Consider the following 18,818-nt stretch of genomic DNA (forward strand, 5'->3'; position numbering starts at 1 on the left):
TTTAGAGGGTTATTTTTGTTTGTTTTTGTTTTTTTAACGAAAAAGAGGATAGACAAGATTTCAGGCCCATGAAGTGGGTAGTTCTGATGCAGTCTGCTATTATTGAATATAAAGATTGCAAATATTTGAGATAGAGGAAGAGGTTTAGGATGTAGCCTTTGGTTTAATGGGGCAAGTTTGTGAATGCGAACAGTAGTGTTTCTCAGAAAGGCCTCTGTTGCCACCTGCTGCTGATTAGGAGGAATGGCATATTTGACAAATCACATCTATGTGGCCCAAATATTAAAAATTATTATTATATTATATTATATTATATTATATTATATTATATTATATTATATTATATTATATTATATTATATTATCATTTATAATTTAAAAAAAATCTATATAAAATCCATATATAAGATTTCAAATATGACAAGTATCCAGTTTATTGTTATTTGTTTTTCAGATACCAGAACCTATTAAAATATGGATCTGTGAATAATAAAATGTACAATTTTTAAAAGCCCTCAAAAAACAGTCACTGGCAACAATTTTAGTTTAATTGACTATTAGCAATAAATAATTATGACTACATTTACAAATTACTACTACAATTATGAATAAATACAACTAGCTTCTACACGGAGGAGCAAACAGGTCAAACCTTCCATCTGAAACAGACATAAAGTTTTGTCATTTTGAAATATCTAAATAACCTTTCTCTGTTTGTGTTCAGGGGAAAGACCCTCTTTATGCCCAGATCAACAAGGGGAAGAAGTGAAGGATCATGGGAACTCTGCACAGACGTGATCAGCGCTGGGGGGAGCAGGAGACCAAAATACTGGAGATCAATTTTCCTGCCCTGTGTGTGTGTGTTGTTTGAGTGAGTGTGCATTCATCCATGTGTATGCGTAGTGAGATTGTGTGCCTGTGTGATTGTATGAATGCGGTCACTCCAGCCTCAATGGTCCACTTCTCCAAGCAGCCATCCCTCTAGAGTCAGATCCCGTCGCCCTCACGACTTCCTCCGTTACTCCCCTCCTCAAGGAACGAGAAAGACAGACTCTCTCCATACCATTTTGTTTCTTTCTCACTGTGTTTTCTGCACGTGACAGCGAGGCATTGTGAGTGATATCAAGCCTTATGAGCCCAGCCCTGCAGCTTCATTCATTCTCTTCGTCCTACTTCCAGTTTCTGACTCTCTCTAGAGACCACATTACGGGAAACTGTCGGACCCCTGATCACGCATCCGACCGAGCACCATCAGACCGCCAAGATCAATCTGTGACTTATGCGATTCATCCATTTGGGTTCGTTTGGTTTTTCCTCTCCCACGTATTTGAGATTCTGCTGCTAGAAAGCTATGCAGAGCTAAAATAAACAACACTTTCTCTCTCCGTGGACACATGGAGAACTGACACGAGGAGAGATTTCGGAGCAGCTGAATCTGACTGGAGGACTCGAGGGTACGGACGTTGCAGAAACATGTGATCAAACAGTTCCTTCTCTATAGCTTTTGTACAATACTTATGAGACAAAAAAACAACAACATGTCGTTGAAATGGGATTTTTATTTTATAAGTCAAGTGGTTCCTCGAAATCAACTTTAGATGTGTTTTAGGGGTAAACATGGCTTTAAAATCTGATCGTTGGTTTGCCAAACTCATTTTGTAAATAATAATAATAATTATTATTATTCCTAATAATAATGACGACAATGACGATGATGACGACAAATAATAATGATGATAATAATAAAGGTTCCGGTTCTAACAGTGTTCATTCCATCCTGTGGACTTCCGTGCCATAAAATAGGCTGGCCTTAGTGATGCAAACATCTCATGAAACCCAAGCAATATTAACATGTGTCCCCCGAACTCCCAGCGCAGTCAAAGCTTGTCGTCAGTCTTTTGATTTCAGCCGGATGTGTGTTTTTAAAGTGGCCTGAAACAAACCCGAGAGACTGTTATTATGTTTTTAATGGCTGAGAGCGTCCATTGGTAAATAGTTGGTGTCAAATTTGTGTGATCTCTTTTGGTTTGTTGTCAAGATGATGAAGCTGGTAACTGTGATGGAGGAAGACGAGAGCTTCTCAACGCGTGTGTGTGTGTGTGTGTTTGTGTGTGTTAATGCAGCGATCACAATTACGCATGTACACGATCACATACACATACATATTCATGCAGACACACTTTCACCTTAAAGTCAATATGATATCAAAATGGGACCCGTTTCCTTTTTAATACACCTTTCTAGTCCAAAGAAACTTCCATTTTGATTAACATAACCTGAAATGCGAGAAATCTAGCTCCAATCTGACATGTAACGCCCACTTTTCACAATTCACTCCCAATGTGAAGTCCTGCCCTGATGTATCCAGTTGAATATGTCACATTAAGACTAAAATGGGTTGCGAAGGCCATTTCATGTTGACTTTTGGGCCGTCTGATCGCATTAAAACACACCAGAATATCTGTCTGTAATCCAACCTCCAAATCAGAGAAAATCAGCATGAATGACATCTGTTTTCATTGCATCTGAAAAGCCCAGAGCATTCCATTACTGTGACGACAACTTCCTCCTATTTTATGGCCAGAGTCCCATTTTAATTTCAAATAAAAGCCGTTTTGGACCTTCAAGATCAAAATTTTGAGGATTAAGATGATGAAGGTGAAAATCAAGGTGAATGGGAGTCCAATTTCAGTATGTTTCTATTTTGCCTTTACCTCAGCTAATGGTTTGGTAATTTAAAAGGACACATTATTTTTATCTTGATGATAATGATATTCTACAGTGGATTTTTAGAGCATTTTTTTTTCTCTTGATTTATGTAACCCACCATGTAATACTGTTACCAATAAACACATCCCAAAATGTTGCTCTGCCTCATTGCCTTAGCAATGTCTTATATTTGAACGGGTGCAGTAGAAAAGCTGTTTTACTCTCCATAAGGGTGGTTCATGCTTATTGAGATCACATGACCCAATATCACGCTTTGTATCCCACATTATAGGTTAAAGGGGAAAAAAATGTGTAAGAACGGGATGTTTCTAGAATTGCATTTATAACTTTTGCTTTAATGCAATATTGCATCCATACCACTAGGTGGCAGGACAAAGTTCAGTACAACGGTTGTGTCTACCAGTGAGGGACAAACTAATTTACTGAGTGTACATTTTTCTACCTAGAATCTTAGGCCTACTAGATTTGGAAGAGAAAAGTTGAAATGCTGTTTCAGAGGTTGTATTATCTTAGCGCAAAATCTAAATTAGATTCAGTATGTGAATTGAATCACTGAACTGAAACTTTGCCAGATAAATAAGCACAGTTCATTCAACACAACATATTTGAATTCCCTCTCACACGCTTTAAAGGGAAATTTCCACATTAGGCCTGCTTTGTTCCACAGAAACTTGTTTCAAGAGCAGTTCTATGATCATTTTTAACATATTACTAACCCCTGTGTCAATCATGACTGCAAATGTGTCAATAAATAATAGATAATCGATAATCAATAAATATCACTGATAATTTGTGGGTCAGAGGTCAAATGCATAGTTTAGTTCTTAGAGTTTTCAGATACCCTCATTTTGCAGGAATGAAAGCGATGTACTACCTAGGTTAGTAACTACTTTCTCTTCGAGTAAATATCTTATCCTGAGCACTGATTGTTTTGACTGCATGTATAAGGAAGTCAAAAACTGTCATGTGGGAATGTTTTCACAAGGACCCGAGTCAAAAGTGCCTTCAGTGTAAATTCCATTGGCCAAAATGAGGTTGAATTGTTTTGTCTGTAATTTATTTTATTTTTCTCAAAGAAGTGTTAATAATCCCAAATTGAAATTCTAGCCCTTGTAGTGTGAAAGTATTGCAACAATATAGGTTCAATTAGTCATTTTTTCCCCCTGTGAAAACTAGAAGTTATCTATTCAGAAATTGGCTTTCAAAAATAAAGCCACCAGAAGAAATATTCACTGCAGTGAAAGTGTGACAACTAGCCCCAGTCTTTATATATGGGTTAAATGAAAAAGGAGCGTACTATAGAACTTAATTTCCTTAGAGGTAAGGATAAGGAACATGTCTTTAAATGCAATTTAAACTAAGCTTTTTTTAAGTCAGCAGATTAGATTTTTGTCCTGAGAGTAACACACATGCTCTGTGAATGTAATCACAAGAGGTGTGAACAATATTGACCAGTGTTTTTTGTGTTATTTCTAGGATACCTAGAGTAAAGACGTAATGAGAGTTTGATTGCGGCTGTTTGACAATAGAAGCTTTGCCTTCTTGGATTTCTGTTGTTCTTGACTGACTGCATTCTTTAAGAATGAAAACAGTTTTGGCATTCAGTGAAGTGGCTCGTTTGACGATACATTCCTTTATCTCGTCATTAACACATGAACACGCTCATCCAACCTCATTCCAGTTTCTAGGCCATTGGGCAAGTTCTCACTCTACGTGCTATTTATCCTCTAACAACTGCGACACAACACCATTTTAGTTGTACATGCTGGATCTCTTCGACTCATAAAGGAATAACTAAAGGATTATTAATTATGAGGGGCTGAGGAGAGCGAAGTAGTCTTTTTTTATTTTGACGAACTGCTGAAAGACTTGATTCAGAATGATGGAACAGGTGAGAAACCATGACATGAATTTTATTCTTTTGGCAACTACTGAGTATGAGCTAGGCTTAATTTTTACTATATGGGTTCACAAACACAAATTAATGAATCAATTTAAATTTAATATTTGGCAATTGTGAAGAAAGTTGAGTTGAAGTACATTTACAACAATAATGTTTTTGTAAATACCTAATTTGGGTAGTACCATGCTATTCTTTGAAATACCATGTAAATACAATAAATATGGTTCTTGTTCAGTACCATGGTATTGCAATCTCTTTTGTAAGAGTTTCCTATACCAAAAATTGATTTATTGATTTACTGAAACTAGCTTATTGCCAATTCAAGTGTCATACTATTGCTTTAAATAGCCAACATTTTCTTAACATGACTCTTTCACCTCAGCTTGTTAATTTTTTAGTGAATATTACTGTGCATTTTGACATAAACTGGTGTGGTTTTGACTATGAAAATGTATGGAATTTGATTGAACAATAATAGTGTGTCATCACATGGCCTTCTGATTTTTGTAAACACATGAAAGTTGTTTCGTTGTTTATCTATTAAATTCTAAGATTTTGCTGAAAATACTAACCTTTCATATGCATTCCATAGTTTAATTTATAGCAGTATTTAATATCCACTACATTTTATACTCAGGATGAATCAAGAGACTTTAAAACCCTGAAGGCACGGTTCCAGGGTGAAAATGGTCTGAAGATCCAGACTAAACCTTCCCTCCCAGAGAAACCCCAAATCGTTTCTCCATCGACAAAAGTCAGCAATCCTTTGATCTCATCCATCAATGCTGCTGTGCAAAAAAGGTCGATTCACGCACCACGTGTAGTCTTCAAAGAGGACAAAAATCTCAATCGCCAGCTCTCTCCACCTTGGGGATTAAAGACCAGAGAGAATCAACCCATAAATAATGACGAACTGCTGGATAATAAGCAGGTCAACACTTTTAAGCAAAATCTGAAAGACAAGAATCTTCCACTGGTTCTGCCTGTGGCTCCAAGAACCAAAACTCAAGAGCCCGACTCTAGCCCACATACACCTGTGTCCGCTTCACCATTCAGAGTGACGACACCCAAAACGTTTGTATTTACCCCTCAAAAAACGAACAAAGATGAATATGAGAAAACAGACCCTGTGAAGGAGGTGAACACTACCAAAAAGTCTCTTAAGGACAGGAATCTTCCACTGGTTCTGCCAGTGGGTCCAAAAAAAGCTGAAACCCCAGAACCTGAACCCAGCCCACTTACGCCTGTATCTGTTCCTCCAGCCAAAATGTCCACACCCAAGAGTTTTGTATTTACTCCTCAAAAAACTAGTCAAGATGAGAATGAGAAGGCAGACACAGTAAAAGAGGTTGCCACTGCCAAAAAGTCTCTGGAAGACCGTAATCTTCCACTGGTTCTGCCAATGGCTCCAATAAAAGCTGATACGCCTAAGCCTGAATCCAGCCCCTATACATCCTGGAATTCCACACCCAATAAGTTTGTGTTTCCCACTCAAAAAACTAGCAAAGATGAGAATGGGGCAAATACAGTGGAAAGACCAAAACCAGCTAGTCGTACCCCTGCTCCAAGTCACCCTGCTCCTGCTGGCACAAATGTAACAGCTACTCCCCCTACTCAAAGTGTACCTGTTGTTCCTAAGGCTGTTGTACCTTCTCAGACCTCAACTGGAATACCTTCTGTCCCCAACATTCCTGCCCCAAGTATTCCAGCTCCACGCAGTTCAACCTTTACCAGCCCTGAGCCAAAGACTCCTGAACCAGCAATTCCAACACTGTCTCAAGCGATTCCTAAATCAAAACCAGAAACCTATATTTCATCTCCTCCTTACACTGAACCTTCTAAACCAAATATACATATGCTCAGTTTATCAGAAGTATTTCCTCCTCCTGAAGGAAGTCCACCTTCAGAATTCACTGATATTCCGCCCCCTGTTTTTGATGAAGACTTTCCAGATGGAGGCTTTTCTGAGCAAACCATATCCACTCCAGCAATACGTACATCTATTGCCCCAGTTCCCCGGAGTCAAGTTGTCTCCAGGTCCCCTGCCCCATCCACCCCTCCAGTGGAATCTCCAGAGCCTTTGGTGAATCCCTTAGAATATACACCTGCTCCTGTCTCAAGCCCTCCTCCAGAAGTGTATACTCCGGCAGCAACTCTAGACGTGTTACTGGAGAATGCAAAAGCTCTAACTGACAAGGCAACTATTAACCCAGAGAAGTCTTATGAGGACCAGTCCTCAAACAGGCCGCTTTCGGCCCTCTCAGCCTTGGCGAGAGCAGAGGAGATGGCCTCGGTAAAACGGTCACCAAATGATAGCCGTGTATTTAACCTTCTGGAAAAGGCCAAGAGAAAGTCAACAGTGAGCCCACTGGCTACCACACCTGAAAATACATCTATACCTGAAAATACAATCCTAGTTGAGACAGTTACACCCAAGATACCTCTGCCTGAAACTCCCACACCTCTGCATAAGACTGCCACAGCTCAGGTGACCCAACCTGATCTAGCTCCACCTGAAAAAACCTTACCCCAGCTTGTCACAACTGTAGAAACCCTGCCTGGGGAAGCCCAACCTGTACCTGAAGTGTTTGATATCCCTAAACTCCCTCCAGTTGACTATGTGGATCATGCTCGGTTGCCCCCTAAAACTTACCCACCTGAAACTGCCGAAGTCAATGGCTTTGACCAAAGTAAGTATCTGTTTAACGCAGGGTTCACACTGTACAATCTTAGCCACGGTTTTGTGGCCTGAGATAAATTTCATCCATTGTAGAAGGCTTCTCTTGTTGTAGGCCAGTCATGTATGAATAAGTTTGACATTTGCACAGATGGATGCTTAAATGACTTTGCAAAAAAAGCCTCAGATGAAGTTCTGGTACTTTCAGAAATTTTGTAGAGTGTTGCTGTTCCTGAGAGTCCAAAAGTTAGTCAAAACAAATCATTTTTTTGCCAGTTCTTCACCATTATAAATATATTTTAGCTTTGAAAAGCAGTGCTTAAATAACTGTGTGGCAGGAGGACAGGGAGTGTCGGTATGCAAGATATGTAAGTCTATTGTAGCTATGTTGTGCAACATATCTTTCATAATATGAATGACAGAATATTCTGTCTAAAGGAAATATCTAAAACTAGGACATTTCAGTTTTCAGTTGAACTAAATGCTAATTAGGCTTACATACAGTGTATTCTCATAAGCAGTTGCTGTAATTAGACCATATTGCTCATAGTGTAGAAACATCTTTACAAAGAAAATAATTGTTTTCATTACAGCCTGAAATTAAAATGACCTCTCCTGTCAATTGTGTGGTATTAAACGTGATTACATCGCTTAAAATTGTGAAAAGAGACAATTCACTCTGGTTTGTAAATACACTTTAGTTTTGTGCATTTGATTAGGCTTGAGTATAAACATCATGCTTCCTCCATTTTCATTCCATAATCCTGTTCTACCTGCTGTGCTTCATTGACCACCCCATTTCAATCGGCTTTGCAGACATAATTTTCTCAGTTCCCTATCTAATCCTCATGCTTCTTCTTGAGGCGCATGAATTTAGTCTTTTTTTCTAGTTAGTTTCAGAATGCAATTAATGCAGGTAAAATGTTAACTTTTCTTTAAAAAGTGTATGCATGGCTTGGTGGGGGTGGTGGTCCATTGGTTATCCATTCTAATATGTATTGTCTTGTTTCTGCAGGGGTGGTGACAGTGGTCAAATCAGTGAATCCTCCTCCCCCACCGCCTAGGAAGGCTCTGCCATCCACACCCACTGTGGATCCCCCACTTGAGAAACGAACTCAGTCTCCTGCCAGAGACCTCCAGATTCCCACAACACCATCAGAACCTCCACAAACACAGGGTGACAAAATTACCCCAAAATTCTGAAACTCTATACTAAGTGTTTGTCTACCTAAGTGATAAATGACCTTTTTTTTTCTTCAACAGAAGAGTCACTATATGACAACTCATTTGAGTTTTATGAAGATGTTGGGGAACCTAAGGCTCCAGCACTTTCAACCTTTAGGCCTCCATCAGTACCATCATCAGTTTCTAGTACCAAAAGGCCAGTTTCAGTTCACGAGGGAGCCTTCCTGAGACAGTTGAGCCCAAAACAGCAGTTGAAAGAGGACGTGTTTCCAAACGTGGATGATAGATATGTGGATTATGGGTCTATAAACTCTGGCTCTCCATATCCAGAAACTCAACCTGCTGTAAATCAGGACTCAGTGCGAAGCTCTCCTTCCTTGACTCCATCAGGGTTAGCCATTCAATTTATGCTCTTTTACTGTCTGTGACTACACAAAAAAAAAATAAAGATGCTTCACGATGCCATAGAATAACCTTTTTGTCTAAAATGTTCCATTAAGAACCTTTAACATCTGAAGAACCTTTCTGTTTCTCAAAATTTTCTTTGTGGAAAAAAAAGGTTCTTCAGATTCTAAAAATTAAGGAAGAGATGGTTCTTTAAAGAATCTTTTTTCTGAATTGGTTCTTTGTGGAACCAAAAATGGTTCTTCTGTGGCATCGCTGTGAAGAGCACCTTTATTTTTAAGAGTGTTTAAAAAGTATACGTTATCAGTATTGGACACTGAATGACATTTTTGTTTCTGACTTGCCTGCAGGACTCTTGAAAGAGGTGACAATGTCTTTGATGACCAAGTAGACAGTATAAAAAGCAAAACAACAAAGACTAAGAAACAGAAAGGACCTCCAAAGAGTAAGTGCGAGAAGTCTTTACTAAACTACTTTTTTTTCTAGTTTTCATTAGGTTCTTAAAAAAAATTTAACATAATCTAACATAATTTTGCTTCTCAAGTTAATTCTTATTTTTAGGAATGTTTGGATGTTTAACTGGAAGCCAGTCTAGTTATTTATGTTCCCAGTAATCTCATCTCTGATGGCCTTCTGATTCACAAAAACGATAAACACACAGGAAATAGTCATGTCACTAGTTTATTTTAGATTCTCTTTTATCTCACTGACCTATGTTTCCTATTATTTGAAACTTAGATCCATATGCTGATGCTCAGGCTGCGGTAAGTTTTACCTTTATTGTTTAAAATAGTTTTAGAATAATTGGTTGAAGTCTTAAGGTTATTTGGAGCATCATCACCTATTTTTATGTCTTTTTATTGCATGTTCTGTTTTTGTAATTATTTGTTGAAACATATTGCCTTTAATCACCCAACCTTATTAGGTGGAGGCTCCCAAGAAAAGCATGTTCTCCAGGTTTGTGGCAGCATATTCTTTTTAATTCTTAATTCGTGCTATTAATGTAAACTACAGTACGTCTACATTCCCAAAACATCCTATTTGAATGTAATGATGAAAGCATTCCATCCACAGGAAGAACTCAGGAAAAGCAGCAGATGACAAAGAACTAAAGAAAAAAGAGAAACAGAGAGAAAAGGAAAAGGAGAAAGAGAAGGAGAGGGAAAAGAAGGAGCAGAAAGAAAAGGAAAAGAAAGAAAATGAAATGAGAAAAAAATTTAAGGTAATTATTATTTTTTTTTTACAAGTCAGTATTGGTGTGCATGCACCAATAATTGTGAATAATTATTGCTTATTACATTCTCAAAATCCATTACATATTACAATCCACATCCCACTCAAGAAAATCAAAAGGTGCACTTACCATCACTAAAACCCAATAGTTTTAATCAAACGTGAAATGAGCCGTATATTTCAATTTCTCGCTAACAGCAAGAATTCATTTTTAGGTCAGTTAAGTGATGAGCGCCTGTTAATGTAACTGTCTGTGTGTGTATTGATGTTGAATGCAGATCACAGGCCAGGAAGAGCCCATTTATCATGCTAAAGTGATCGAGGACTGTAAGGGCCGTAAAAACGACCTGCCGGTGAAGGTTGGAGACACCGTGAGCATCATCCGTACCAACAACTGCCCTAAAGGAAAATGGCTGGCAAAGGACAGCAACAACAAATGTGAGCTCAACACAACAATACACAATACACAATCTACACACACACACAAATTAATTTAGCGCCATTATCTTTGCTCTTGCACAAGTCGCAAATATTTAGCATCACGCTAAATTAGTTTACTGATAAATGAGGTGCGGAAAATGAGCATTGTTATGAATTTACCCTGATAAGGACTAACTGCCTAAATAGATCTGTTCCTGAGCAAGGACCTGAAGGAGTCCTTGAGCTCTGACTTATCTGTTAGACTGTGTATGTAAGAGCTTATCTCATTTTTCAGATGCTTCTGCTGGAATGCAGATTGGCAGTGTGCTGTGTGTTGTTTTTCAGATGGCTACGTCCCGGTGGAGAATGTGGATTTGAACATCAGTGGCATTATGGAGCTGGGGAAGATGACAACGGCATCTAACAGACCCAACGGCAATGGACTCAGAGACCCAGAGGTCACCAGTACAGGCAGCAGGTAGCCATAGAAATGATCAGGCTCATGTTAGCATTACATGCTAAAATGTGACAATGGACCACAAAACCAGTCTTAAGTGTTTTTTTTTTTGTTTTTGTTTTTAATTGAGATTTACACATCATATGAAATTTGAATATCAAATTTCCATTTATGTATTTTTTTTTTTTTAAGGATAGGACAATATCTGGCTGAGATACAACTATTTTAAAATCTGGAATCTGAGGGTAAAAAAAAAAAAAAAATTAAAATCACCTTTAAAGTTGTCCAAATGAAGTTCTTAGCCATGCATATAATCTAAATAAAGTTTTTATATATTTACGGAAGCAAATTTACAAAATATCTTCATGGAACATGATCTTTACTTGATATCCTACAGATTTTTGGCATAAAATAAAAATTTATAATTTTGACCAATACAACGTTTTTTTTTTATTTTTTTTTTTTATTTTTTTTTTGGTTATTGCTACAAATATACTCCAATGATTTAAGAATGGTTTTGTGGTCCAGGGTCAAAAATAATCTTGATCTACAGTTTAATCATGGAATTGTTCTTTTTTTTCCATGTGTGTGTTTTAGGACCTCTGAGCATTACGGCATGAACCATGATAGCTGTAAGGACCTTCTTTTACTCATTTTCATTTATTTTACTTCTAATATTTATTTATAATATGTTTTTGCGTGTTTTACATGGTGTTATCCAGCCATGATCACGAAATGCAACAGAATATTTTGTTGATTACTCTCTGCTGCATTGCACTAGCCCCACCCACTGTGAAATCTCACTTGGTTCAAAATCCCAACCACACATTATGCTACAAATATTCTATTATTGAAATACTTTGGAATACCATCAATAATTACCATTTTATATATTTCCGATAAATACCACAGTAAAAATACTATTGTATTTTATCTGAAACAGTACCTTAAGGGGTTAGTTCAGTCAAAATTCTAAATTATTTCATTAATGACTCATGTCGTTCCAAACATGTAAGACCTCCGTTTATCTTCGGAACACAGTTTAAGATATTTTAGATTTAGTCCGAGAGCTCTCAGTCCCTCCATTGAAGCTGTGTGTACGGTATACTGTCCATGTCCAGAAAGGTAAGAAAAACATCTTTAAAGTAGTCCATGTGACATCAGAGGGTCCGTTAGAATTTGTTGAAACATCGAAGATACATTTTGGTCCAAAAATAGCAAAAACTACGGCTTTATTCAGCATTGTCTTCTCTTCCTTGTCTGTTGTGAGCGCGTTCACTGCAGTGTATGATATCCGGTTTGCGAACAAATCACTCAATGTAACGGGATCTTTTTTAAACAGTTCACTTAATTGAAGTGAATCCTTTGAAACGGTTCACGTCTCCAATAAGCATTAATCCACAAATGATTTAAGCTGTGAACTTTTTTAATGTGGCTGACACTCCCTCTGAGTTAAAACAAACCAATATCCCGGAGTAATTCATTTACTTAAACAGTACACTGACTGAACTGCTGTGAAGAGAGAACTGAAGATGAACACAGAGCCGAGCCAGATAACAAACAAAAGATTCATTCATTCTCGAGTCAAGAACCGGTTGCATCGGTTTTCAGATCACCAGTAGTGACGGGAAGTTCGGCTCTTTTCTGCAAACCAGTTCTTCCGGACAGTTCAATTCAAGAAAACGGTTCACCAGTTCTTTTGTGCTCAACTAAATGACATAATTTGCGATGATTGCCCTTGATTCAAGCCTACGGTTTACCCGCGCTCATAACACTAGCACAGAATCAGTTCATAATGAATCACCAAAAGAATCAATTCGGTTCAGACGCTCTGTGTGTCAGTCTGCTTCTCGCTGAATCACACACGCGCAGTATCATCAGCTCCTCGGTTCTCGAATCGGACGCGTCTGACAGAAACGGTTCTTGACTCGAGAACGAGTCAATCTTTTGTTCGTTATCTGGCTCGGCTCGGTGTTCATCTTCAGTTCTCTCTTCACAGCAGTTCATTCAGTGTACTGTTTGAGTACATTAATTACTCTGGGATAAAGTCGTTGTTTTTGCTATTTTTGGACCAAAATATATTTTCGATGCTTCAACAAATTCTAACTGACCCTCTGATGTCACATGGACTACTTTGAAGATGTTTTTATAACCTTTCTGGACATGGACAGTATACCGTACACACAGCTTCAATGGAGGGACTGAGAGCTCTCAGACTAAATCTAAAATATCTTAAACTGTGTTCCGAAGATAAACTGAGGTCTTACGGGTTTGGAACAACATGAGGGTAAGTTATTAATAACATAATTTTGAATTTTGGGTGAATTAATTTTGATTACAAAATATACAGTATATGTGTGTACTGTGTATATTTATTATGTATATATAAATACACACACATGCAGGTATATATTTAGGAAAAAAATTGTTATATATATATTTGGAATATATTTATATATAATATAAATTATAGGAATATATAAAATATATACATGTATTTTCAAAATATATACTGTATATGTGTGTATTTATGTATACATAATAAATATACACAGTACACACAAATATATTATTTAAACAAAAAATTTTACACGATTAATCGTTTGACAGCACTAATTTATTGATTTATTCTATCAGTCTCAGAAGACAGCGACGAGTGGACATGTGATGAAGACGACCCAGTGTTTGGCTCTGCTGATGAAACAGCACACATGTGAGTGTTGCCTTGTGTGTACATTCGCCTTCTTTTGTACTCAGTTACAAAGCTTGTCTGTTAAGCTGTTGTATTGTTTATGAGGGGTGTATGTTCAATCTTTCAGAGCGCTGAATCAATCACACGCCACACCAGCACAAGGTGAGTCACTGATGAAACACCATGGAAAAATGTTCACAGGAACACTACCAACTGGGAACATCCAAGACTATATTTAGTATATGAGTCATTATAGCTAAAATATATCATACACTATTTCCAGCACATAAGCAAACAAAGTTTATGTAAATGATTATTGTTACATTAAAAGTCAGAAATGACATAAGCTAAAGTCATGAGATAATAAAGACCATTATGACACACACACACACACACACACACAAAAACATAGTTATGACATAAAAAGTTGACATTTTGCTGAAATAATGACATAATCAGAATTATGACCAAAAAACTATTCTGACATCAAAAGTTGTAATTATGACATGAAGAGCACTAATTATGAGATGAAAAGTCTAAATTGACATACAGTTAAAATTTACATAAACAGTCATTATAGTGACATAAATGTCCAAATTATAACAATAATTCTAAATTATGAGCTAAAGAAACTCTTAATTATGAAAATTATGACAAATCAAAATTATGAGATTCTAAGTCATAATAATGACATAAAATAAAACATTGTTCATAATAATAATAATAATAATAATAATAATAATAATAAAAATATTAATAAATTATTATTATTATTTACTTGTTGGCTGATGTTGTTGTTTTTTGTTTGTTTGTTGTTGTTGTTTTTGTTGTTTTTTGTTTTTTTTGTCCCTGCATGAATGTCCTCTTTTCAGTTCCAGTTCACCAAGACCAAATTGATTCAAGTAATATGCATGTGCCGTAAGTTCTATTATCTTCTATTCACTAAAATGACACATACTTCTTTACTAACTGTGCTCTGTAATAAACCGTTTCACATTAAGAACCCAAGCATTTGTTTACTGTGTTGCAGAAGAAATCAGGAAGCGATTCAAAAACTCTCCTCATTCTTTATGCAACCCAAGACGTCCTCTCAGCCTCTACCACAAAACAACAGCCCAATGTAGGCCATCGCTTTAGTTACCGTCTACTTCCTTTGAATTCTCTAAAGATCGCTTACTGTAAACGATAAGATTACAGGATAGCAACTAATCTCTACTTCCTGTTTCCTTATTTGTCTGTTTGTGTGCAAGAATGCCAGAGATCACACCAGGTATGTTTCGACTTTCTAAACCTGAATTACATAAACAGTCGCATCTACCCACACTCACTTCTTTCCTTCTTCTTTCCACTTCTGGTTTCATCTGTTAGCACTTGAAGAGGATCCTGACAGCTTGTAAGTGCTCACAAAATATGTGCATGTTCTCACAGATAACACTATGTCTATAATAATTCATGAGATGTCTTTTCCCCGTGGGAGTATGTGGTCAGACTGGTTTTACATGAATGTCTGTGATGGTTCGAAACCATGTCTCATTCCCTCAATCTGTGCAGTTGGTGGCTAACTGCTAACTAGATTGTGTTGTCATTGTATATTTCCTTCAGAAATAAAGAGGAAGAAGATTTAGAAATCTCAGACCTCCAGATTCTTCCTCCTCCAGACTTGTACGCCGACTTCATAGTTGGAGACCACATGCCTATTTACAGCAAGTACGTACATTAAACATTTTGATCTTCTGTGACAACATGCCCCAATGGCAGATGATGTTGTTGCACTGTATGGGGTAAGTTGTCACAGGGGTCTAGACATTAAACGGCTTATTATTGAAGTATAGGCAACATTTCTGAAATGTTTCTATTCATCAAACAGAAAAAAAAAAAAGTGAAATGTGAAAAATATACTCTAGGGTTCAAATTTTTGTTTTTGAAAAAAAGTATCTTATACTGACCAAGGCTGCATTTATTTGATAAAAAAATCAGTAAAAACGTTAATATTGTGAAATAATATTACAATTTCAGAAAACTGTTTTCTATTTTAATATATTTTAGCATGTAATTTATTCCCATGATGCAAAGCTGAATTTTCAGCATCATTACTTCAGACATTCAGCGTCACATGATCCTTCAGAAATCATTCTAATGCTAATGTTGCTAATGCTAATGTTGCTAATGCTCATTCTAAATCGAATGCTGATTTTCTGCTCAAGAAACATTTCTCATTCTCAAAGATTATTCTCAATCTATTTTTACTTCCTCCTCGACTTTTAACATTCAGTGCTGGCTTTAAATTTTACCCCGGTCGTTCCTAACCTCTGACCTTTTTAGGCTATGATGATGTTTACTGACATTTTTAGAGAACATGTTTGTCTATTCTAGGCCAATCAAACCCGTCTCAAAATAGTCGACTGACTCCGACTGCGAGAGGGAAAGACGGCCTGCGCTGGATCTTCACTGTTGCCGAGTTCATAACCCTCCTGTGGGCTGTGCTTTGATGAGCATCACAGTAAATGTCACCCACACAAGCTCAAGCGGAGATGTGTCTGTCAAGTGGGGAGAATTATGTTTGTGATTGTGCATCAGTCTGTAAGTGGCTGCGGGCGAGTTCTTCTATATTCATGTATAATATGTTCATTCTGTAAAAAAAAAAAAAAAAAAGAAAAAGGTCAAATGTATGGTGTGGTGAGAAGCTCTTCAGGTTATTTAAGCCATTTCATCTAAGTGTTAGCTGTGAGTTCTATGGCAAAGACAGTCTATCTAGTCTGAGGTTGTCTCATAATTTTAAAATCCACAATTTAGCAATTGAGTTAAAAGCTGACAGATCAAGGTGACAGCTTGTGCAGGTTAAAACGGCTTCACATCTGGGTTCGGTTTTAACAGTTTATTGCAATGTCAACATTAAAATGCAGTCATTATTTTTGTGGCATCATTTACTTAGAAGTTTAGAATTGCAATTTAAAGGTTTCTATAACCATGTATTTGTATAGATTAATTAGTATTATATTATTAGCTTTATATTTGATAAGCATGTTTAAGTATTCCCAGTCTTCAGGGTTACTTCAGGGAAAATATGCTGATGCTTGTAGTGCAAGTTTAAGTGTTGTTTGTTTTGTAATTCTACTGCACATACTAATACAATAAATGACACAGATGTGTATCTTGTTTTTTTATTATTTATTATTATTATTATAAATATCTTTACTATAACTTTTCATCAATTTAATGCATACTAGCTATATAAAATTATTCAATTCTTAAAAAAAAAGTCTTACTGACCTCAAACTTTTAAACAGTAATGTAAAAAATAAACAAATTAATGAAAAATAAATATAGAAATGAAAATATAGATAATTACACATGCATTTAACGTTCATATTCATACATACACAAAATTGTTGTTCTGTTTATGCTAAGGAAGGAAGGAAAATAAATATGAATATTTAATCAATTAAAAAATATAGTACTTCATAATAAATTATTAAGTATTTTAAAATGTTTTAAATAATTATAAAAGCTAGTCATTCAGAAGTGTGGATCAGCACGATTTTTTATTTTGAAATGCTATTTTACTCACCAAAGGTTTTTTTATTTAATAAAAATACAGTAAAAGCAGTAATATTTTGATATAATATAAATAAATAACTTTGCTGTTTTAATATATCTCAAAATGTTTGTCATGGCTAAATTTTCAGCAGAGTAGTGTCTTCAGTGTCACTTTATACTGTAAACTTAATATTTATGTTTAAATAGTTGTGCAAATATTTTTTTGAAAATCTTTTATATGTGTGTGTGTGTGTGTGTGTGCATATATATATATATATATATATATATATATATATATATACACTTTTTTTAATAAATCAGAATAATGACACAAACTACAAAATGCATATACCGCTTTATTTTCCCATTTTTTTCTTTTTAACAATAAAAATTAAAGTGCAAATCAGAACAAGAACACCATGCAGTGCATAACTTTTAAAATTCAAACCGCACACACAGACAGGAAGTGACACGCACACATGTACAGAACAGGCATGTAGACACTGACAGACAGAGGTCGTCTCCCAGCAGGGCTCGGGAACAGGCAGAAGACACACAACTCTCAACACTACACCGGAGAGAGGGTATAATATCCAGCGCAAACGCCTCTACACAGACAAAAAACACTGAACATGAGCTGAAGCCATGGCCCTGTGACTGTCACACTAATGGGGGCCGTAAAGTTTCTGACCAGTTTCCACAAAACACAGCAATGAAGCTGATATAACAGACATTAAACTGTCATGAGAGACTTTTAGTATCTGACCTCGAAATATGACAAATACTAACCACAATTGCATGAAGCACACATTCCTGCCATTCCCATCCAAATCTGATTCTGTCATAGTTTACTCACCCTCCACTTTTTCCAAACCTGTATGAGTTTCCTTCTTTCTGGTGAACACAAAAGAAGAATGCTGGCTACCAAATAGTTGCCGGTAGCAATTAACTTCCATTGTATGGTTCAAAATAATATAGAAGTCGATGGCTACCACCAACTGTGTGGTTACCAGCAGCATTATTCAAAATATCTTCTTTTGTGTTCAACAGAAGAAAGAAACTCATACATGTTTAGACCGACATGAATTAGTTAAATGATTTCATTCAGCAGCAGGGGGCGATAAACTCCCTAAACCAGCCCAAAACCACCCTCCGCTCCAAAGAGTCGCACTGATCCTCAAAATGACCTGGAGTGAACTTGGGATTTGTGTGGAAAATATGAAGAATGCGTAAAGGCTTTAACTTCTCTGAGGAATTTCAGACTGTGCAATATTTTTCCACGAAAACAACACCATAATCCAGTCTAATCTTCTCCGGAAATCAGAAAAAAACCCGTCCCCCAGCAGTGAGGTTTCCGCTTAACCGTTGACAAACTATTTAGAGGCATCACATTTATTGCATTGCTTCTAAACGATATGAAGCAAGATTTCTGCGAGAACTTTCTACCTTTCTGGTTCACATTCAGTTTTAAAATGGTACAACTGCAGCCGTGTATCATAAAAATCCAGCATACTTCTACAAAACACAGAAACGCTCTGCTCATGCACACAACGCGAGCCGTTCAACCGTTCTTTACAGTA

At 36.6% G+C, this 18,818-nt stretch overlaps 2 protein-coding genes across 6 annotated transcripts in view; both read left to right on the plus strand.

The window, feature by feature from the left end:
- The window catches only part of LOC113121072 (disabled homolog 1-like), a 154,028-nt gene extending 151,163 nt beyond the window's left edge, over positions 1-2,865 (plus strand). For all 5 annotated transcript variants that reach the window (XM_026291301.1, XM_026291302.1, XM_026291303.1 and 2 more), the window contains one exon: positions 724-2,865. In XM_026291301.1, coding sequence (XP_026147086.1) covers positions 724-768 — 45 coding nt within the window. In that variant the 3' untranslated portion in view covers positions 769-2,865. The remainder of the gene's footprint in view (positions 1-723) is intronic.
- A 1,533-nt stretch (positions 2,866-4,398) lies between these two features.
- Positions 4,399-16,852, plus strand: LOC113121073 (proteoglycan 4). Its single transcript, XM_026291306.1, has 19 exons — positions 4,399-4,620; positions 5,270-7,322; positions 8,325-8,486; positions 8,573-8,885; positions 9,250-9,344; positions 9,638-9,663; positions 9,825-9,856; positions 9,974-10,121; positions 10,411-10,570; positions 10,898-11,030; positions 11,607-11,641; positions 13,647-13,722; positions 13,829-13,863; positions 14,574-14,619; positions 14,732-14,821; positions 14,952-14,971; positions 15,070-15,094; positions 15,304-15,408; positions 16,075-16,852. The coding sequence occupies exons 1-19, from the start codon at positions 4,609-4,611 to the stop codon at positions 16,097-16,099; spliced, it is 3,591 nt and encodes a 1,196-aa protein (XP_026147091.1). The 5' UTR covers positions 4,399-4,608; the 3' UTR covers positions 16,100-16,852.
- The last annotated feature ends 1,966 nt before the right edge of the window (positions 16,853-18,818 follow it).

The sequence above is a fragment of the Carassius auratus genome, chromosome 20 (genome assembly GCF_003368295.1).
Source record: "Carassius auratus strain Wakin chromosome 20, ASM336829v1, whole genome shotgun sequence".
Classification (NCBI taxonomy): Eukaryota; Metazoa; Chordata; class Actinopteri; order Cypriniformes; family Cyprinidae; genus Carassius; species Carassius auratus.